The 23,947-nt window shown below is 39.5% G+C and overlaps 1 protein-coding gene across 7 annotated transcripts in view; it reads right to left on the minus strand.

Annotated features, from left to right (window-relative positions):
* CCDC149 (coiled-coil domain containing 149) overlaps positions 1–22,042 on the minus strand; it is a 52,631-nt gene extending 30,589 nt beyond the window's left edge. For 4 of the 7 annotated variants that reach the window (XM_068188806.1, XM_068188805.1, XM_068188804.1 and 1 more), the window contains exons 1-4: positions 21,464–21,746; positions 12,965–13,126; positions 12,394–12,432; positions 1,167–1,274 (exon numbers count right to left, since the gene is read on the minus strand). In XM_068188806.1, the coding sequence (XP_068044907.1) occupies positions 1,167–1,274; positions 12,394–12,432; positions 12,965–13,126; positions 21,464–21,511 (357 nt within the window). In that variant the 5' untranslated portion in view covers positions 21,512–21,746. Of the gene's footprint in view, positions 1–1,166; positions 1,275–12,393; positions 12,433–12,964; positions 13,127–21,463; positions 21,749–21,920 lie in introns of those variants that run through there. The other 3 variants (XM_068188802.1, XM_068188801.1, XM_068188807.1) reach the window with 2 other exon arrangements.
* Between the last annotated feature and the right edge of the window lie 1,905 nt (positions 22,043–23,947).

The following is a 23,947-nucleotide window of genomic DNA, read 5'->3' on the forward strand; positions in this document are numbered from 1 at the left end:
ACCCTTGCTATCTCTTCAGGACTGTCTTGGGAAAGGCTGTGTGGCATAATATTGGTACTGCAGAACTAAAAGGCACTGACTTATACACGGTAATACAGTTCAAGCAGTAACATGCAAATGAAAATAAACAGTGGGAAATCTGGTTTTTGAAGAGTTGAGCTAGTTATGCTGAATGCCACGCGTACTACAAATTCAGGTTTCATTTGAACCTTTCCCAGCTCTATGAACACCTTGAAGGGAGATCTTTGTGACAAACAGTGAAAAAACTTGCATTATCACAATATATTTATGTTTAAAAGAAAATACATAACATAAACTTAAATGGAACAAGACAAAGCCCATCTGAATAATTAAAAGCCATGCCATTTTTATTCAAATTTGAAAATGCTATAATTTTAAAATTGTAATTGAAGGAGGGAGTTATCATTATTTGTTTCAATTTTTTACTTTGTTAACCACCTCGACTCTCCAATTCAACCTCTCACTAGTTTGATCTCTGAATGTACTTTTGCATAAAGCTCCAGCTGTGAATGTTACACACATTTGGCTTGAGTTTAAATATTTCAATTAATGGAGACAACAGGAGTTTGATTAATACCAAATGGCAGATTTTGAGTAATGTTCCATATAACTTGCTAAATTTAGCAATGAAATAAATTGGTTATGTAAGGATAATGGGATGAGGGCTTAATAGAAAGCTCACTATACACGTTTCTGATCAACCACTCCACATTTTTTTGAGGGAAAAATTATGCTCCTCCAGCATCTACTAAAATTTTTCTGTTCAGTACAAAAACCTGGAAATTATCACATGTAGAACACATGCTTATCTGTACTTATTTGTAAGAGGAAAGACCAATAATAAAATATGGTGTTTTTTCAAAAAAAAAAAAAGAAAGGAACATAGAAAGTCTGAGAGCATTAAAGCAAGGCTAAATACAAAATACATAGTTAAGGACAACAGAGAAAAAGCACCATATAAAAATACATAATAAGATGCACTTAATGGTATCCTTTATAGTTTCTGTAGTTTCACTGCTCTAAGCACTTTTGTAATTAAAGTATTCTAGAAGTTCTGTAACCCATTATTTTGTTTTCATAGAAGTGAATGCAAAACTCTAGCCCAGTTTACACATTCCATGACATTTACTGGCAGTTTGTAATACCTTATTGTCCCCTTGTACTTCTCCCAGTCTCTGTTGAAGCTCTCCAATCTCTTCTCCAAGATGTTTATTTCGATCTTGAGCCTCACTCAGTAGTTGAGCAAGATTTGCCTAGAAAATGAGTATCAGTCAGAAGTCAGTGTCTGTGGAGAGCTTGTAAGTAGCACTTGAAAATAAACCCTTGAATTACTCTTTATCCACCAACAATCTCGACTTTTATTGTTGGTGGTACCCAGACTTCATGCTTCATTAGAGAGATAACAAGGAAAGTCACCTGTGTTCCTTTATCTTTCTGTAGAGTAGAAAATACATACAGCATGAGTGCATACAGACTCCCAGAACAGCACACAAACCCCAAACGAGACAAAGTGAGAACATCTACGCTAGTTCCAGTATCGTGGCTGGTGGGAGGAAATAAATTCAAAATACCTTGACAATATTTATACAAAGCTGCCAAAATAATAGTTTTAAACTTGCATATAATTAGACAAAGGCACAGCTGAGAAAGAATTATGATACAATGAAAGTCCTTAATAGCATCTAAAGCAGATTTCCAGCCAGTAAAGAGGTTGTCAGCCAAAGTCCCTGCCCCTGTATGGAGCTATACCATGGATATCTACAACTGTAAAATTTCAAATATGAACTGATTTTTGTTGTTAGGTATCACCTAGATTCTGGAAAAACAGAGGTGAAAGCTGGAGTTTAAAACCCAACCACTCCACTCCCCACCCAATAGTACAAGTTAAAAGCAGTCATTCACATTAACCCACTAAGTTAGCAGGGCAAGCAGTCTGGTTTATGATCTTACAATTTAATTACATCAGTTTGATCACTAACCAAAAAATAAGTGCAATCTGCTCTTTTCCCATATATGCTATCTGAAAATGAACAAATACTACAGGTAAATTTATTCCATTTTTACCCTAAAAATGTCTCATGAATACATAAACATTGACTCAACACAGGAAAAACCTATGAAAGACAGCTTTTCTAAGAAAGTTAGAATCACAGTGGCTAAGGTGCAACCTTTCAAGACATTGCTTATGGACAGCTTAGAGTGTCATCCATTGCCATAAATCTCAAGAGTATGAAAAGAAATTTTAAAAGAATTTTTTGGATCTTCTAAGTATGACTTATTTAAGCCTCATGAGTCAGTGTCACTAAGTCACATTTACACTACTCCATGGATTAGAGGCCAATGCATTAACTGACTGTAATTCATCAAGTGACTCTTCCTAGTTCTCTCTTGGTATTTTAGGTTTAGTTTTAGATTCCCTACCTGCTGTGCTTCTCATTCAACTCCCCCATTTCTCTATTCTGACATCTCTCTTTTTCAATCTGACTCTTTTACCCAGTGATTGTACTACCCCATGAGTCTAATAGGATGTTTTTGTGAATTTTATCTTTACAACCTTTACACTGTCAAATCAACAAGGTATCTAATAGCCATTACTGCAATCTTGGTCCTTGTTCACTAACAACTACTATTTCTACATGTCCTGCTTTACATTTAAGAGAACGATTAAGAGGAATGCATGAATGTGAATAGTAACATGAACATAGCTATGCATGTATACGACCATTTGCAGGATTAGACTATTAAGCTACCATCAAGTAGAACTTTTGTACATTACTATTGAAGAAGATAACTCCAAATTCCAACTGGTCTAAATTAGTAATAGCTTCAAACTTTTAAACAGGAAAAATAACTCAAGAAACTGACAACATCCTACTTGATGAACAAGAAACCTAAGTCACTGTTACAGCTTCTGTTTCTGATGCTTTGAGACCAGAAGTTCAGAAGAAATTCAGATAAAAAGCATTAAAGTATTTTTTAAACTACTGACAAACCTGAGGACTGAAATAAATCATTTGGGGGAAGAGTGTAATAGCAAAAGAACCCCTATAAATAGCCAATTTAGAGCTAAAACAGGACTAAAATTAAGCTGCTTTTAATTTTATTTTCAAGACAACAACTATTCAAGCAACGCAAAAGATTCCTCATGTACGCTTTGGTGGACTGATCTTTTTCCTATCTCTTAAACAAACAGTATAATAGTCATGCACAGGACAAATGAATTAAGGAGCTTCAGAACACATTCAATCAATGGTTTTGAAAAGTACTTCTTAATGGCCGTTGAAAAGAAAGAAAACAAAGAACCCACATTTGCAGGAAATTGTATTTAAACTGAAGAATCTATGGCTACTGCTTAGATGCATTTTTAAATTTTTTTAAACAAAGTTGACTTTCAATAAAGCCTGCGTTAGTTAAAAGGAATATGATTTGCACAAACCTCTCTGAAACACCTCTATATATAAAGCTCCTTTTTACGATGAATTGGCACAACTCTTAACACTGCAATAGCACATGTAATTTCAACACCTGGAAAGAACTCAATCTCACTAATCAGTGTTTACAACCGTAACACCAGGATTGCAGCAGTCTGTAGTTAAAACCTGGCTCACAGTAATGGCAGGAAAGGCATTACCATTGCTATACTAAATCTTCCTGCTCAGATTTATTTCCTTTAAAACCATTTCTCTGGGGTTGCAATTCTATGCTGGATTTTATTTGTCAGTCATATAAATGACTTAACGTGACAAAAAGCTTTATACTCACGACAGAGGTTTTGGAAGAAACTTGAAACAAAGACTTTTAGACACCAAAATAAACCAGCTTTGTTTGACCATGCCAAGAGCATTACAATGAGCTAAGTATAGATTTGCTCCTTCCTGCAAGCCTTGTATTGTACTTCTATTAAACTGAAACAACCAAGCTATGTCACAGAAGTAGTCTCCAGCAATTACTCATTTCCCTGGCTTAGAGGTTCCATACAATGTATAATTCAGACTGTTATGAGTTTCAAAGGTTTTGGCAAGACCTCATTAAAGCTCTTGGTTAAATATGGATAGATGGAGAAATATTTGATTTTCCAAAGTGCTCTATTAGGCTTAAAGACAGCCAGCCAAGAGGATACATTGATTGATACATGGACTTGGTACCATTTCTTTGGCATGTATAAGAAAACATACCATATGCTTGAAAGATGATAAAACTAACAATGGAGGACTGCCTTAGTGAACCTGCAAGCACATATTTTTTGAGGAAAGGGGAGAAATCTATGCAACAGCAATGGCAATTCATTTTTCCATTTGGCAACTTCTTTTCAATATTCATAGAACAAACACAGAATTCACTCAGAAATCTGAAATTATTTACTTCAACAGACAATAAAGCTCGTATCATTTACCCATGCAAGACAGAACTCCCTGTAAATTAGCCAAATTCAGCTTCTCTAAAGTCAATTTCTTCGAGAGTTTCTTTTGATTTTAGGTGAAGCCTTTAAAAGACTCCTGCAACTGTGAAAGACTTTACTTTTTTCACTCATACCACACAAAACTAACTGTAAAGTACTGATGAAGAGAGGTTTTTGAGCCATGAATAAAGGAGGGAAAGATGCAGAGGTACCTTTCTGCTGCCTCATCTTGTCTTTCCTCTGCAACAACCCACAGCAGTGGAAACTGTTTCTCCTACCCTCTTCTTAATGCAGATGTTTCTAATACAAAATAACAAGTATTGCTTCAGAGCTGTTTCTGTAGGTGGCCAGTATCAGACAAGCTTCCAGAGCTCTAGCCACATTCCATTTCTGGCAGGTTCTCTGGAGCCTCTGAAGCACAACAAGCTATTTGTTTTAGATGCACATGTTATGGAAAGCTTCATGTATCATAGACTCAAAGAATAGCTGGAAGGGATTCATAAAGATCATCAAGTCCAACTGCCTCTGCCTCACAGGACTGCCCCAGAAGGAAGCCACACACTTAAGTGTTGGCCAGAGGCAGCCAGAATGCTGGCAGGCTGGGTGCTGCAGCCACTTCCCAGGGAAGCCTGTTCAAGTGCCCGACCACCTTCTCAGTGGAGCATGATTTTAGCACTGTCTAAACCCCCACTGCAGTGCTAGACATAATACATTGTCCCCATATTCCTTTTTCCTCTGACCAAATGCAAGTGCAACCACAGCCAACAATCCCATCAGAAGCTAAGAAGAAAGGAGAAAAAGATGGCTCTGAGAATGCCACGTGGGAAGTGCGTACCTTTATTACATAAAGGAAAAAAAGCATGATAGATCGGAACAAACCAGAGAGTCAAAGATGCAATGGGATGGGATCACAGACCTCCTCCTTTTCCACTTAGGCTTTGTTAAAATTTGCAAGAACGTTTTTTTTGGGACAAAAGGTGGAAAAGAACTTCACTTTTAGCTACAGATGAGCATCAAAAAATACTGACAAAAATATCCATAAATGCTTATTGACATAAGCCAGTAAATGTCTCTCAGGCAGCAACAGATCTTTGCTCACTAGTGACCAATGGCCTGATGAGAAAAAACCAGTAACTCCAAATAGTCATCCCTGGCATTATGCACTACACTGGAGTTTGGCTCCCTTAATCATTTTGCAAATCTGGCTACACATACACACAGTGTTACTTTTCTTCACAGCACTTAAAACATGATGGATAATAACAGTCTTTAATACAGCTCTCCATTCTTTTGCACATAAATCTTATTCAACACTTTAAAAAAGGGGGAAAATCAGTAACTTTTTGCCTTTAGGATACTCCCTGAAAAAGTAATATGGCAAGGGGGAAGAGGGGGAAACTTCCAACGTACCTTTACAGTTTAGAAGTACTTTTAAATACAAACATTTCTATATTGCAATTTACAGTCTTTTATGTTTGTTCCAGCCACACCTTCAAACAAAGAACACTGAATTATAGGTCTGACAGAAAAAGGTTTGATGAAACATTCAGCACACTTGATGGGTGTGACTGATCACAAATTTAAGTGCAGTTTCTCCTCCAATGAATTCATTTGATTGCAATGGCTGAATTAATACAGGAAAACCTGTTTTACTTACCAACTACCACTGTTCACTCCAAGATATGGGAACTGATGACTGCCCTTAGCACTAGCTTCCTTGCAATAAAATCCCAAAATTATTGTATTTTTCTCTTTAAGATGAAAAACCAGAGAAGACTTTTAAAATTACTGATCCTGGGTATACAAAGGAAAATACACTTAATATGGGTCGTATTTTCACGCTGAAAAACAACACCAAAAATTAAAGCTTTGTCAAGCAGTCACCTGACATAGAACAAGAGAAGAAAATCCTCTCCTAAATATTTTGAACTCCTAAAGATATCTTAAACTTTGAGATAATGCACAAAAATAATCAAAATCCCTTCAACATTTTGAGTGTTGCAATTAATCGACAGAATATTTATTGAAAGTACTCAGGTGCAGAGGTATGCACAAATGTCTCTCTATTCCATTAAGGTAAGACACATCAACCAGACAAGAAGTTGTTGTACACATCAGGCCTGAGGGATTATCACATCTATTAAATGAGCATTTCTCCTCTCCTAGACTTCACTGGTGGACTTGGCAGCATTAGGTTAATGGCTGGACTTGATGATCTTAGAGAACTTTTGCAATCTAAATGATTCTATGATTCTGTGTTAGTGCAAAATCTATTTGTTGAAGAAACAATGGTGTCATTTCACAAAGCATGACTTCTAGTGTGGCTAACAAGTTCTAGGTTTTACATACTACCACCTGCTCTGACCAATGGATTAGAACATTTCAGTGTCCAGAAAGAAAAATCTCTCTACTGGCTATGTTCTTGGAGCTGGCACATTTTGAAATCCATGGGAATATTGCTTTCTATGTGTTGCAAGGACAATGTCACTGTTTTCCAACTGTTACCTCATGCTATGGGAGTCAAACACATGCACTTACAAACCAAAGCAAAGTGCACTGGTCCACATTCAGCACATGCATAATGTTTTTCATCTTCAAACCTTTTGTAGAGAGGAGGAAATCACATTAATATTCACAGCACCACTATGAGATAAATACAAAATTATTCCTTACCCCATTGTATATTTTATCCACAGATTTTATCTCACAGGACTCTGAATGCAGATTTTGCACCTTAACACAAGGCTAGCAAAACTTACTGAATTCATTAATTCACAAGAAATAGCCACATTAATCATTATTTACGATCATGTCATGAACAGTCATAAGGTAACTCCTGAAGTTTGTTTCAGAAGTGAATTGTGATAGCCAAGTACATTGAGCTAGAAGCTGGAAGTGAAATGGATCAAAATGGGTCCATTTGTGGTATGTCACAGCAAAATCCTGTCTGGAACCTCTGGTCTTTCAGATGTTATGCCTGCCCAAAAAAGTCATGCCCACAGACATATTCACTAGCAGGAGACAAGCTGAGGAATATCTTAGTGAATGGGTACCATGTTACTGTGATACCAACGGTCCTTGAAGCAGTCAGAATCTTGGTTTGAACTAATCACCTTAGGATATCTATGGATAACTGTAACAGCATTAAGGGCCGTGACCTTCAGGCTCTCTGGTGGGCCTTTTTGGCTGGTAGGAAGATTAACCATCAAGCTGTGTTCTGTACTAGGAACATGTCACAATTACATTATGGGACTCAGTACTGGGAGCCTCAAAGACGCTTCTATGACCATGGGATCCTCTCTAAGGCTCAAGAGCTGCCTGGGAGACACAGGATCCACATGAGGCAAAAGTGTCTTTGGCAGTAGGCTGGAGAACTTCAAAAGGAGAGCTTTACTCTTGAAATTATGTGGGAGGGAATAAGGAAGCTTAGGATAGGTAGGCAAGCCAAGAGTCTGGGATGATGGGAAGAGAAAGGACTTAGCAATTCACAAAGCAACTGAGCTGAAGTGTAATTCCTTAGACCACAGGCATGTAACTGACAGAATAATAGGACAAAGTCTCAAGCTACATCAGGGAAGGTATGTTGGATATTAGGAAAAAAATTTTCACCAAAAGAATAATAAAGTATTGGAATTGTCTTCCCAGGGAGGTGGTAGAATCACCATCTCTGGATGTGTTTAAAAAAAGACTGGATGTGGCACTTGGTGCTATAGTCTAGTTGAGGTGTTAGGGCATAGGTTGGACTTGATGATCTTAGAGGTCTCTTCCAACCTCATTATTCTGTGATTCTGTACAGAAGGAGACTACCATAGAACAAACAACCTTGTAGGAAAGCTCTAAGCCTGTACCACAGAACCAGCACACTCGGATGCCCCTCCAAGGTCTCTTAACACATGTAGCAGGGGGCATAAACAGGAGGAGTTTGAAGACTGTGTGCAGTTACAGAGTTACAAGCTCTGGGATCATGGAGAATAGGTGGGATAACTCACACAGCTGGAGTGCTGCAATGAAGGGATACAGGCTACTTAGAAAGGACTGCAAGGTGAGGAAGGGCCTTGCCCACTCACCCTTTTTTCTATGAGAGCACTCAAACACTGGAACAGGTTGCCCTGAGAGGCTGTGGAGTCACACAGAATCAAAACCATACTGAAAATGGGCAACCTGCTCTAGGTGGTCGTGTTTGAGCAAGAAGATTGGACTAATTGACCTCAAGAGCTGTCTTCCCACTTCAACTCTCCTGTGATCTTGTGATGTTCAGTTCCATTTAATTTGATTTCTTATACATTTAAAATACAAATCTAAGACCTCCCCAGTGACATACGCATTGCAGCTTTATTCTTCGCACAGAGCCCCAGTGCAAACCCACTATCTCCAACTGAGTGGTCTCACTAGATCAAATTAAGGAAAGCATATTTAGGACTGTGGCCCAGAACAGTTGTTTTCCTAACCATGCATTTTACTTCACTGTTGTTTATTCAAAGGATCGCATTTGTATTAAAAGAACATCAATTTCATATAGAAGGTCAAAGGATTCATTGATTTGTTATTTTAATGGCAAAGCTTCTCCCAAACTGAAGCTATACAGAAAATTTAAGCGACGTAGATGAAAATAACAGGCAGTATATATTAAGCTAGAAATCCAATCTGTGTTTTTTTAAGTTTCCCAGTGCAGCAACACTGGCCAACAGATAGCTAGTAAACTTCCATTGAAATGTCCTGTATCACAGTTAATGCATATAAATATGTATCATTGCAGAACTGTAGAATAGCAGAATTTCTATTTATATAGGATGCTCAGCAGAGGATATGAATACAAGGAAATATTTTAACATGTCTTTCAAAAAGGGGAGTGTCTATTGTTTATCATTGTGCTGGTTTCAGCTGGGGTAGAGTTCATTTTCTTCACAGTTGCTGATATGGGGCTATACTTTAGATTTGAGCTGAACAGAGGGCTGATAATATGGAGCTGTTTTTGTTCTCGCTGAGCAGGATTTACACAGAGCCAAGGCCTTTCCTACTTTTTGTACTGCCGTGCTGGCAAGGAAGTTGGGGGTACATAGGAGGTTGGGAGGAGACAAAGCCAGGACAGGTGACCCAAACTTACCAAGCATATTCCAGACCATGTGACATCATGCTCAGTATATAAAATGGGGAGAAGAAAGAGGAAAGGCAGGGGGGTTGTTTGGAGTGATGGCATTTGTCTTCCCAATTCACCATTATGCTTGAAAGGGCCTGCTCTCCTAGGGATGGGTGAACAACATGCCTGCCCATGGAAGTCATGAATGAATTTCTTACTTTATTTTGCTTTGCTTGTATGAGCAGCTTTTACTTTTCCTATAAAACTATCTTTATCTCAACCCACAAATTCCATAGCTTTTGCCCTTCTGATTCTCTCTCTGATTGCCCTGGTGAGGCAGTGAGTGACGGTCTGTGTGGGCCTTGGCTGCTGGCTGGGATTAAACCATTACAAACATGTCTGAATGAATTTTAACATAAAACATGCTCTTCCTAATTCCTATTGTCCTGAAACACTTTGCCCCTCCACTACTTATCCAAAAATTACTCTACACCTGACACTGTAAGACATTATAAAACTACCTTCAACCACATAGGCATGAAGGGCCAGGAAAGCGCTGACAGCTCACAAGCTGTGAACAACACTAATGGTGAAACATCTACAGTAGAAATAGAGATTTCTGTAGCACCGTTTCTCACTTTCTGTTTCTGCTGGTTGGCAGAAGGTGATACACATAGATCACTCCTTGGATAGAATCATCATAGTATCGTAGAATTGTTTCGTTTGGAAAAGATCTGAGATGCAAACACAGCTTTGAGAGGGAAAACACTACAGAGCCCTGCATGTTAAGATGCCTTTAAGTAACAATTTTACAAAACCAGATTTTGAGTTAGCTGCTTGCTGACAGAAAATGCCTGGTTACGTGATATTTCCATAAAAACTATGAAAACTCTGTGCTGGAAAACAGGATGAGAAGGCATGCTGGAAAACAAGACATTTTAAGCAGTCACCAAACATAATTGATAATAAAGGGGAAAAATGAAGAAAAGAAGAAGAAGACAGTAGCAATTCCAACCCACCTACTACATTTAAGGTTCTAGACTGGAATTTCAATAATAAGCAGTAATTTCTCAGTTGTGGCCAACCAATGCAACACATAGCAAACTGTTAAGCATATCGTGTTTTCATCTTATTTCTGACCATGAAAACAGTATGCACTTTTGTGTTGTGTAGAATTCATTGGAGGATCAGGGTCTCCTTTCATAAAACGACTGAGGTCACAAAGTTCTCCCAGCATGCATCTAGGGTTCCAGGAAAAAAGGAATGGAAGAAGCACAAAAGGGAGAGAAAACTTCACTCTTTCTTAGGTGAGAAAATGCTAAGAAATGTAGGTATGGTAATAATGGAAAAAATATTAATAACTTTCTTTTATTATTCTCTGATGCATTTCTCAAGGTGAAACTATACTCTTCTTCAGAAAGTTTGCACTAACTACTCTAGGTTATCCACCTTTTATGCTACAGACACATTTCTCAGGAAAATAAAAACTCAAGAAGTACACTAACAGTCTACTACTGTACAACCTAACATATATATTGTTCTAGGGGGGAACCTATCAATGACCCCATTTTCTTTCTTTCACTGCTACCTAGCATGAATACATAACTTCCTCAGGAAAAAAAAAATTAGTCCTAGGTAGATTATTAAAGGTTTTTCAGGCACTTGCCCTGGTAAGACAAATTGCTAAAACTTAATACAATCACAGCTTCTGAATTTAGACTGATTTTGGCTAGTATTTCAGAAACAACTGTCAGTTTTATTTGTTTTGAAAGATGAAAGATTAATTAGAAGAGCTATGGGATGGCAAATTCCCCTTCCTACACCGATCCTACAGATCATCCTCTGTAATGATCCATACACTGCTTTGGTTTTTTTCTTTCAACTGGATATTCCTCAGCAACATTCAGAATGCAAAAACTTGTATCTGGTCATAAAGTTTTATTAGAATTCTGTTGAAATAACAGAACTGCAAATAAATTATGCTAAATAATGAGGAAGTTAAATTATTCTACACTGAGCCACTGACTTCTTGGCAGCTATTTGTATAAGTGCCTGAAGGAGTAATTATATTGCCTCTGGAAGTTTAGTTTAAAGCAACCAAAACCCTAAGCCATAAAATTTTAAGCAAATAGTAAGAACTACATGCAAACTATCAGGGAAAGGGTGATGAGTAAAACTTCTGATCCATTAACAGAATGCAATAACCATGTTTTAAACATAGTTAAAAGATTTCCAAAACTAGCAATTACAGGAACAGTTTTGTTCTTTTAGGTTGTTCTCATCTCCCTGCTCCACAAATTGAGTTTTGGGTGCCATTTTTCTCTAAAAATTAAGGTAATTTTAAGATGTGACAACCAACATTCCACAACAGGGACACACTCTGGATATCCAGGAACAAAAATGCATGCAAGCAGGCAAAAAGTTTTTCAGGGGAACCCTAAAATGCAATTATCATTGTTTTACCATTTATAACTCATAGAGTCAAGTGGCCTGGGAGAATACTTAATGGAAAACAGCCCTCACAACAATAAATTAACAATTATGGAAGGCAGACAATGCATTCCCAGCTTACTTTTAAGTATGATAAGTCCTGTCACAAATACATTTTAGGACTCAATATGGAAGAATTAACAAAAAGGAGAACAACCTCAAGTCTCTGTACACTGACCAATTTCAGTCTCAGGTGAACACACGAAAGCAGTAGCCATATATTCTATAGCTCAGGTATTTCACAGTGAGATGTGTAGACAAAAGCAGAATTTCACAATTTAAAGACTGAGCTTTTCAATATTCAGAAATGCTTGCTTTTTTACCAGATCTCTTAATTAATATTTTTATTCTTTCGCAAAGTACTTTTGTAGCAGAAAAATAATATCAGTTGAAAAAAAATTCCTACCTGTTTCCTCTTTTCAGGTGGAAGTGATGGATCCCCATCCTACAAATAAACAGATATATTTTATTGGCAGCTTATTTATGAAAACAGAAACTATATTAATTCTGTGAATCTAATTGTAGAACATGTATTTTAACTAAAATGCTACCAATTTTTAAGAATGCTGCTGATTAATACCAGTAATACTAACTTTAACATTAAAAAATTTCTAAAGTTGAAGATTTGTTTACATTTCTAGAACAGCAGTTCATTACAAATTTCTGTTGCATTAATTTTCATACTGGTACATTAAGTTGCTGTGGAGTACTAATACCACAGTCAGTTTTTAAATGGAATTATCACTGAAACTAATTTCCTCAGAGCATGCACTGCATTTCTGTGTCCTATATAAAAAGCACTGCCTCATCACTGCAGAACAAATGAGTAATAATATGATCAGGGCTGTGTAACGGCAGGACTACTGCAAACAAGTACCTAAACATTTTTACAGCAGCCACTATGGACTGCTTTCCAATTTTTTTTTGAGGTTCACCTTTGTCCCCCAGTTATACAGTCTTCATAAAGAACAACCTACAATCAGCTCCCGATACTTCTTTTTCAGAGACTGGTGTCGTTCCCGCAGCTGGTTGGCCATAAGTTTGTACTGGTCTCTTTCTTGTTGACAGGTATCCAGCTCTTTGGAAAGGATGAGCAATGCCTCCTTTTTACTTTCAAGTTTCCTTTTGCATACCAGATACTGCAGAAGAGAAAAAACCCATACATGTAACAGGCCATTTCTACCCAAGCCAGTACTGAGTACAAGATGCTCAATTCTTCTGTGAAAAGTTGGAAGACCGCACAAGATCAAAGTCTGCCACAAGTTGTCTTAACTTATTAATGACAGTCATGGGGAAGATACATCATATAGAAAGCCTGAAATCCATCTGTAAGGCTACATGTTCACTGTGACTTACAAAAATTTACCAATTTGAGTTTCTCATTCTTTTCTTTATATGCAATAGCATGAGGAACCTTGCAATTTGCCCAGCAGCCCTGACAAGGCTGCTAGAAGGAAGAAGCATTTGCAAAATCCCTTTTCTACATGTGTTCACAATATCCAGCTCCCAGGTAGCAACCAATCATTCCTGCTTCACTTCCCACTGCCATCCTTCTCCCCACTACCAGCAATGTACTCTAGGCTCATCCTCCCAACTGGACACTGAAATGGGACTATGTTACAGCAGAAGGGGCTGCAGGAACAATAACCAACATTTACCTTGCCTATGAAACAATTACAGTGTGATGCCCTAATGCCACACATAAAAGAAACTTAATTATGCTGTGATACTACAGGCATATGCTCATTTCAGGCAAAAAAATGGAAATAATGCTGGAATGCTGCAAACACCTAAAAGGGGAGGAAAAGCAGAGATGAGCCTTCCTCTGCAGCCATTACTTCTCATGTGAAGTGGTCATGCAAAGTAGAACTTGCAAATCTTAGCTGTTCTGCATTAGTCTGATCTGCTTCTGCCTTTCTCCACTGAAAAGGAAGAGTAACATGTATGTCATCATCAATGTTACCTATCAGAACTTTCAGGTAACTTTTACTTAACATGATGTTTGATCAGCAGATTCTTATTTACCCAACACTTGACACTGCTCATGCTGAAGTATGTATTTCTATTTCTGATGTTACTGACATATGATGTGGCTCTAAATACTTTCTGAATGTGATCTGCAAGAGACCAAATACCATAGCAGTCATGAAAACAATTTACAGTTTCATTATATCCTCTGACAAGAATACTTTGTCATTATGGGCTCTTGCATAAAGCAAAAACATCAGCACTTCCATACTGTTCAAGTCAGTGCTGTTCTTTGGGACAAAAATCATTCTTTGGATGTACTACTTGCTTGGAATTAACTTTGTTAACCTCAGTTTGAAGTCAATGAGAAAGGAAAAAATCAGTTTGGTATATTAGTCCAGACAACCTTTTCCAAAATTGGTAAATGCTTAGTTGCAAAAAAGTGGGAAGGAAATGAGAAAAGCAGTTCCAAGAAGGATTTGAACTCTCAAAAAGGACACTTCCACCTTGGATTAATTTTATTTCTGGCAGTACTGAAGTTGAAATCCTGCCATAAATTTTCTGGATTATGATGCCTTGGCATCAACAAAGGCAAGTGTACCTATGTACTTATGTCCTTACTGATACCTTACACAAATGTCAAATCCCCTGATAAAGAACTGAAAGGTATGAGAAGCTAAACTTTAACATTGTCAGTAAGTGATTATAGTAAACTGCTTCAAACTTGATAAAGTAATTCCTTCCCTTACAGTGAAATATTTGTCAATCTCTCTTCTTTTTTCCCCGTTTCATCCCCTAAGTAATTCTAAAGCAAGCCTTTGCTAAATTGTTTTTAAATATTAGCAGTCTGATAGAGTAGCTGCAAATAAAAATGAGTAAAAGCAAACCTCATAATCACTTAAAAAAACCCCAACCCAAAGCCTAATCCCTGAACCAAGTAACCTGTCCTGCTCCTTTACCAGGAAGAATCCCATGAAGAATGAAGCTGGCCCATCCAGCCAACACCTGTGTGGAGTGGAGCACCCTATACCACGCACACAATGTGAGTGGAAAGAAGCCAAACATCTTACCTTATACACCCCCAGTACTGCAGGTGCCTGCAAGCCTCGCCTCAAGTGCTGCTGGATGAAACCATGTATGAGAGTCAGGAGTGAACCAGAGCATGTGGATTAGGCTGTAAAACCCAGTACTTACCCAGCAGGAAATATAGACCTAGCAGCAAACAAATCTTGCTTCTGCCATGAGTCACAGCCCTCTACAAAGGACACACTCAGAGCATTTGAGAAGGTTTCACCTTTTACAGCAGCACTGGCAGGGGCTGGGGAATTCTCCATTACCTATTAGCCTGAGGATAATGAACCATAAACAGACTGTGGGGGCAGTAATATTCAGAGTCTCAATAAAGGAATAAAGATGGCCTGTTGGAACTCACCCCCGGTTGGGGTGAGCCCGTAAATGTCCAAGGGACTTTCTGGGTTCCGACAATGGCCTCCTTGTTTAAAATCTGTTTTAACTAGATGAACTAAATACTGATGATATTGGCGTCTCTCCTCAATGTACTGTTTGGATTTTACTACAAAAATGACCACATAAAAGACTTTTTGAAGTAATTTTTGCCTTTTACACATATTGACTTTCTCAAATAAATACAATAAAACCAGTAATAACATAATAATTTGTTTCCATGGGCTTATGGTACAAGAAACAATAAAGCCAGAGCATTTCTGTAGAATCTGATTATTCAACAGGGCTATGTTTGCAGTTGCCATTACCATTACTGAAGGAAAACCAAATTTCACAAAGACAGACCTCAAAGAGGTTATTCAATATATTTGTTTCTGAATGTTAAAAAACAATGTAGCAATAATGGCCATAAAATGACCTAACAGCTGTATACCAGAAATGGGTTCTAGTCAGGGAAATAACTGAGTCCCATCAGCAATTTCCCTTATATAGACAAATAAGTGCAACAAAATTGGTATGCTGTCAAAAGGAACATAGGAGTGTGACAAGTTGTTTTGGAGCAATGAGAGCAATAAGGCAAATTTTCTCAAACAGTCTGAAAAAAAGCATTCAGTAGATGCTTCTGGCATTCACTCATACAGACTTCTTCCCCTGCAACTGAAGGAAAGCCCACATCTCAGGTGTTTATCAGTGAGACAAAGAAGTGAATTCTGTTATGCACTACAGTTACTGTGAAATATTCATATTATCTTTTGTTTCTTTTTAATTATTGGTACAAAATAATCTATGAATTCAAAAAACAAAGTTAAATGAGAACCAGCTGCTACACATTCAATCTAAAAGTTACAATGTACAACTTTTCATATCTGTCTAGTGGCTTTTATCTGCCAATGTGCTGTTATCTGCAATAAAGTAAATTATAATTGCTACAAGGAAGAACATAATAATTAAAGGAATATATATGACAGCCTACATTACTGCCTGAACTGCTCTACAGCCAGATGACTACTCTAGTGAAATTGAGTAAAAAGAGACTGACATTACAGGAGAGTGTAAGTGCTCCAAGGTGACCCTCTACATCGAACACTTACTATTTGTCCATTGCTATTTTTAGTCACAAATCTGGGTAGATCTCATTAATGACGCTGTAGACATGGTCTAATAATCTGATGAAGCTGGGACACGGTCAAGGTTTTAGACTTTCTTTTTCTAAACCAACAAACACACTGAATTCCTATTAGATTTTTTTTTTAATTTGTACAAATTACTAGCCTATATTTTGGTATTTAATGACAATTAATTTCATGGAAAACATCTAATTTTCTGAGAGTAGAAGCAGAGATACTATCTCCAGTCTGTTCTTTGGAATCACTGTGGATCATATTCTGTCTTTTCTTGACTCTTGAGGGCCTTGCATCCTCAAATACTGAAGGGCTACTAAATTACATTGGGCCTTGAAACCTATCATCTACCATGCTCTCTGGGAAACCATGAAGTCTACTCACCATCTTTTAACAAGAGAACCAGCTGCTACCAAACTGCCTTAAGTTTTATCAAATTTCTCCTGACTGTAGTCTTGGAGACAATTCTGTTGTAAAAACCCAAGGGTCCCAAAATGCATTTCAATCTCACTGTTTGGGATGTTTGTTGATTGTGTTTCTATAATGTTTCTCCCCTTGACTTCAGATTAAACTGTTAAGTTATCTGAAGGAGTCAAGCACTCAGACCTAGAAAAATGCACAATTATTGGCCATTTGCTTGCCATCTCACTTCCTGATGTGATTTATCTCTGATAAAATCTGAAATAATGCAGTGACCTTGGTTTTATCCCACCATATCAACTCAGCTTTTCCTGCTGCCCAGCTCTTGCTCCACTGGCTGCCTCCTGGCTGCTGAAACACAAAGCAGGCTGGTATCACCCACTGATGATAGAAGTGATATAAGCAGCTCCTTAGAACACCATGTCTTGTCTTGATGGCAATACTACACCACACCATCTTCACCAGCCATTTAGGAATACCACAATTTAGTAGTTTACACTACTGTGCGATGTGGCCCAGACTTCAGAAGTTTTGTATGCTGTACATCAGATAACATTATTAATTTCTCTGTTTGTTTCACAACATCCCTGCAGATCTCTTACTCCAACCTGAAACATGGAAACATGAAAAGCAACCACTTGTTTAGTTGCCCAAAAGTCCAGCATGCAGGTCTTCATAGCACTCCCCCACAGCTCCAGAGAATTTTGGAGTGCAGTAAATCACAATGCCAGCTCTTTCAACATTTTCACTGCATTTTGCAAATGTCAAAGTCATTACAATGCCAACCCAACCAACCAGAGACCTCAGAGTATCCGCTCCACTTTGCTCATCCCTACAGCCCTTGCATTTGTGCACATTAAGAAAAGCTATTAAACTAGTGGCTCCACAGCCTGTTGGTCCCCTCACAGAGGTTTGGCAAATTACATTTCATGCTTTGTTTGAGAAGTAAACATGACAGAGATAATATGAACATCAAAATCTCACCAGTTTTCCTTCCTCTTCTCTCTTGCCCACATAAAAAATTGTACAACCAATGGGAAAGGTGTGCTCTGCAATTACAAGCAGGCTAGGTATCCCTTCAGAACTCATGTCTCATGTTAAAATCTAGCTATTTCAACTAGAACTACTGCTCAACAGTTTGGTAAGTCCAAACTTTCTAGGCAAGGGAGCTCAAGAGATAAGCATATCACCTCCCTCTGTGCTGCTGAAGACCATACACAGTCAATAACCAAGAAATAGCCTCTTGTGAATGAAAAATTAAACAGAAATTACATCTCTTCAAACTAGCTGTAGGAGGCACAGTCACAAATGAGTAGCTGTAAACAGAATACACTAAACACTCTAATGTGTGGGAGGTGATAAATGAAAGAGAAGCATTTTGACATTGGATTTAATTTTAGAGGCTGGCAAATCTGAGGGACCTTGAAGATCATCTAGTTCCAAGTCTGCTGCCATGGGCAGGGACACTTTCACCTAGTCCAGGTTGCTCAGACTCCCATCCAAACTGACCTTGAACAACTCCAGGGATAGGGATGAGGAATGGAATGTACTCTTGGGATAGTATTTTGAGATTTATGAAGATCACTGGTTTATGGAGGACTTGGGTCACCAGCAAGAAAATTCTTGCTGCATCTCAGTCTCTTGTGTCAAACCAGCAGTTACTGACCAGGTCTTCACCCTACAACTTTACACTGACTTTTAAATACCCTAAACGTGGATCACTGAGTGACATAAACTTTAGATGGAAAACAAGAGCCCCAGCAGAAAAATAACATGGTAACTCAACAGAGTAATTAATCTTTCATATATGTATGTATATATATATATATATATGTGTATATATATATATACACCTCCATACATCCATCACCAATACATGAACTTAGCTAGAGAACAGGTAAAATGTGGATTCTTGCTCTTGAAGTGAGTTTTTCTGCATCCAGTTTGTGAGATTTTCAATGGAAATAATGACTCTTTTATGCTCCTTCAGTGTTTGCTAAGTTGGCTTTGTCCCAGTATTCCTACCTACGTCACCCTATTCAGTTAGTTTAAAGAATGCTCAAGGTACACGTGGTGCAAAATTGTTCAGAGTACCAGGCGCACACTAGGCCTGTAATATGTGTGGCTGTAAAGTATATGGAGGCAAAAGAACAAGCAAGAAGTTAGTGCTGAGCATAATAAAAACAGAGAAAGATATGTGAAAAAGGGTACAGAGCAAAAGGCACTGAAATGGAACCAAAGTCAAAAGGAAAGAGAAGAGTAAATAAAGAAAAAGACTGAAAGAGACAAAAAAAATTCTTCTTTTCTTATGAAAAATGAAAAGGCACCCTACAAAAATAAATGCTGTGTGTACAAGTGTTTGTGCATAAGGACCAAACACACATCCTTACCACTCTTCTTAACACCTGTAGCACCATAGTTTTAGAAGTTACAGTTGCTTTGACAAGTATTTCAATAACTCCTACCTTTCAAACCTGGAAGATTTGGCTTATGCAAATGAAAACATATGTGACCACAGGTCTGAACCCATCAGCTTCTGGACTATTTTACGCCAAGATTTTTAACCCCATCTTATGTTTTAACTGTCTACCACCTGCAACGGGAGAGTGTTTGTTTAGAGCTACCATGTCTTTTCTTGCCTGTGTTACCTTCTATTTTGAAAGCATTTCAAGATTTTTATGAAATGCACAGGGGAAAAATCACCCAGCAGACACTGAAGCTAGGCGGCCTTGAGAAAATCTGTACCACTGAGGGATAGGGCAAATTAAAAAAACTTATTACAAGTTACTTCAGAAGTCTGAGCCACTTTCTCACAGACCCATAAGGATGTTGGAGATAATGGGTAAAACACATGGAGTGAAGTACAACAGCCAAAGGAAGAGGAAGGCAAAAGAGGAAAACCTGTATCTTGACAGCACATACTACAGACTTCACCCAGAACAACAGGCTGTAAGCCTGCTGTGGAAATAGAGAGAAGGAAGGAAAGGTGGAATGTAAGTCACCATGCCTCTAATTTTTCCTGAAAAAAAAAGAAATTATATCTATGTTTAAGTATCTACAAGAATGTAGCTTAGCACAGTCATTAAACTTTACTACAATCAAGAAGCCCTTAAACTGAAGTAGGTATTCAATTTTAGGATAGAATTTTTAGGTTTAACTATATAAAAAGTAAAAAAGTTCCAAAGTAATTCTAAATTACAATTTAAAGCAAGGAATAGCAACATCTCCTCTGAATACACCTTGTGATTTGCCTCCCATCTGAAATCACCTCCATCCCAAATACAACTCCATTTGATAAATGAGCTGTCAGATTCAACACTGCACAACCAAGATGCTACTAAAAGTGCACTTTTCACTTTCTCTTGGATCATATTGTGTCTTTGGAAGTACTGTATTCACAGACAGTCTCCAATTCTGGAAGTACTGTACTAGCACAGATCTGGGCCCATACAAACTCCCACTGAAATCACCAAGAACAGTGACAGGTTCAACACCCTAAACTCAAATATCTTTTTGACAGGTCAGGGCTTTAGGCCTTACATTCAATTAACATAATGGAGGCAAAGCCCTCCTGAAAACACAGGAATTCATCTGTGTGCATCATACTGTAGGACAGTATCCGCGCCAATGCCATTTGCACAAAAGTTTTATCTGCTAGCTGTAAGCATAAAATTACTATTTTTACAGTAAGGCAATGTAAAATAAGCATGCCAGCCTGCTTCATAAGTCTGATGAATAAACAGATTTGTCTTTAATAATACTCCTTTAAATGATACTGACCTCAAGTTGGTTTGAGTTTGCTAACTTACCCTACATGAAAACGTGTACCTGTAAACGCTGTGGATGTTTTAATGGGGATGCAGTGGGCAATAAAGTTTCTGTTCATGTAACTGGAAAATCCTCCACCTGTTGAGGCTCATGGGCACGCTGCTATTACATTCTTTTTCCCACAGTATAAATGTCACCATTTAAATGTCACCAAGGAAGGCATACAGCACAGGGGCAGCCGGGTCGCCCAGGCCGGTGCCGCAGCCGGGCTGGGCTGCGCTGCGCTGCTCCTCCGGGCCCGAGGCCCCGGCCATCCCCGCAGCTCAGGGAATGCTCGTCGGTTTCAAACCAGCCACAGCAGCAGCAGCAGCAGCAGCAGCAGCAGCAGCAGCGCCTAGAAGCTGCTCTCCGCAGCGCCAGGGCGCTTAATACACGGAGAGGTTCGCAGGCCCTTCTTGCGGTGCTCCGCAGCAGCGCCGGGCCGCGGCGGCAGCCCGAGCAGGGCAGGGCCAGCGGCAGACGTGGCCACACGGCGCAGCCGTGACCGGCCCAGCGCGGCGCCCCGCTCTGCAGCCGCTGCAGCCGCTGCCGCCCGCTCGGCCGCGGGCCGGGCGCCCTGCCGGCGGCTGTGCCCCTCTCCCCGGCATTTCCTCGAGGCGCGGGGAGCAGCCGGGCCCGCCCGCCGCTCCTCCTCGCTGCCCGGCGCCCCGGCCCGCGGCCCCCCCGCCGCCTCACCTCGCTCAGCAGCCCCTGCCAGTCGCTCTCGCTGCGGTGGGAGCTCATGGCTCCGGCGGGCCGTGGCGCCGGTGAGCGGCTCCTCCCGGCCCGGCCTTCGCCGGGCAAACCCGCGGGAGAGGCGGGGACTGCGGCCACCTCTGCCGGCCCGCCCTGCCCTCCGAGCGCCGCCGGGACCGGCCGCCGCCGTCGCAGGCCGAGCTGCTGGCGGGGCCGGGCCGCGGGGCAGAGCGGTGGGGCCCGAGCGGCACCTGCCGAGGGCTGGGCGGGAGTGTCTGGGGTGTGTGTCCCAGAGAAGGGTCCTCCTCTCCTTACGTGCGCCTCCTGCATTACAGCTCGGCACTGCTGCCGTCCCAGGCCCTGGACAGCCAGGCTTCCGTGAGGACTGCTCTGGGAGGGGAGAGGCATCAGGGAGGCGTTAGTATTATATATGTGTGTAACGAAATTATGTACACACTTGTGTTGGGTATGTATTGTAAACCACAGCGGGAGGACAAGGCAACCACTTTCTCAAAACATGATAGTGGAACGCTGCCCACTTTGGGCATAGATCTCCGTTGTTGCTCAGTTCACGGAGGTGTAAATATCCTGAGCCAGGACTTGATCTGGCCTCTTTATTTCCCGGTTAGCACAGACGCTCCTCCATCAGCACGGAAACCCAAGCACGGCACCCACGCGGCGCTCCTCATCCTTCCTGATGTCTCTGCTCCACCCATGCCCTCCGCAGCTCCCGTGGGTACGACATCCCCATGGACCAGGTCCACCGTGAGGCACATCATGTGCGATCTTTATTGTGCTTCTAACACGGCGAGTGTCCCCAGGACTTAGTTTTCCAGGCAGAGGCCAAGCTTAATTGCATGGAGTTTTGAGCAGTTTAACCCACAAGTACTCTTTGTTTTAAATGACACCACAAACAGCACAAGACAACATGGTAAAATATGCGTGCCTTGTACCTTACCACAATTTACCCATTGTTGAGATTTGTTTGTGGTTTGGTGTCTAGGCACAATGTCCTTCTGTTCTCTAAAATGGCTTAGAGAGCCCCATTTGACAACTTCACATCCCTTGGCCATGCCACTGAGAATATTTCTATTTCAGGTGCTTAATTAATGGCTTATATAGAAAGAAACATAGGCCATATCAACTCAACAGGAACTGTCTTTGAATGGAAGATTATCAATTTTAATAAATGCCTGTGGTTATCTCCATATTAAAAAGGAAAAAAAATAAAGTCCAGGAGAGCATCTAGCTTTGGTATGAAACTTTAGTTGAATAGTTACAAAGTTCATACATTTCACCCGCAAATTATTAACTTAGACATTTTCTCCAAATTATGAAGCATTTTCTCCTATATTAGCTGTTCCTCATCTTAGGCATTCTGTAACTTTAATGCTGTAGAGGGTACATTTGTCTTTGCTATTTGTCCATATTTTTCTATGGTTTACGTTGTCATGTGTGTGATATATTCCAATCCTGTATCTCCTTGCAGGCTTCTCAGCAAACTGTTTCTGAAAACACCTTATTTGCACAGGCAAATAGCAAATAATGAAAATTAACAAGAACTATAATTTAAACCACTGCTTAAAAGAATTGTTAATTATATTAGAAACTCAAACATTTTCTTTGTGTTGTGAATAGTTAAAGTTATACAACTGCTAATGCAGATGATCCAAACAGAATCTTCTTCCCAGTTCTGCTTCTCATTTAAAGAATTTCTCTCTTTTGTTTTCTTGGTTGTGTAGCATGCTGGACTCAGAATACTCTTGCAGAAAGAGCACTGCTTTAAGAAAGATAACCCTTCAAAAGCCCTCATTTTTGAGGGATGTCACTCATTTTAATCCCAAATATGCTCGCACTCCTCAGAAACATAAGGGTTTAATTTTTATTGATGATAAGTATTCAAATGAGAAATAAATATTCAAGAAAGGTTATTAAAACAAAAGGAACTCTCAATGTTTTCAGTTCTTACGATTTTATCAAAAGGCTGATTAGAGCCGGTGTTTTTCAGAAAGCCCAAGCTCTTGTATGAGAATAACCACTTTCTTTTGAAGTAAAAGTAAGATTCAAGGGAATAAATTAAAAATAAGCTGAAATGTGCCTTGAGTACATTTGATAGGATCAGAAAGAAAATAAAAGGACCCAGATAAGTATTTTTTAGTAGTCACTTTCAGTTCCTGATATCAAAACTTTTGTCAGTTTCTTTTGCTTTTCTGTTCCTCTCTGCCTTACTTACCCATGGTTACTGCAAAACTGCAATGTAACAGTCCCAGTTGGAAGCAGGCTATTTTTCCAGCCTCTAGGCAGGAACAGATTGAGATATGGGTCCTGTCGTAACTCAGGCAACCAAGTTAAGTAAATGACAGAAAATAAATACTATCACCCTAGTTTATAAATAGGAAACTGAAGAGAGTAGTGATTGCCTTGCCTAAGAAAACTGAAGTTTCAAACAAAGCCAGGAAGCAAAATTGCAGGTTTCAGGAGTAC

Source organism: Anomalospiza imberbis, chromosome 4 (assembly GCF_031753505.1).
Source record: "Anomalospiza imberbis isolate Cuckoo-Finch-1a 21T00152 chromosome 4, ASM3175350v1, whole genome shotgun sequence".
NCBI classification, from domain to species: Eukaryota; Metazoa; Chordata; class Aves; order Passeriformes; family Viduidae; genus Anomalospiza; species Anomalospiza imberbis.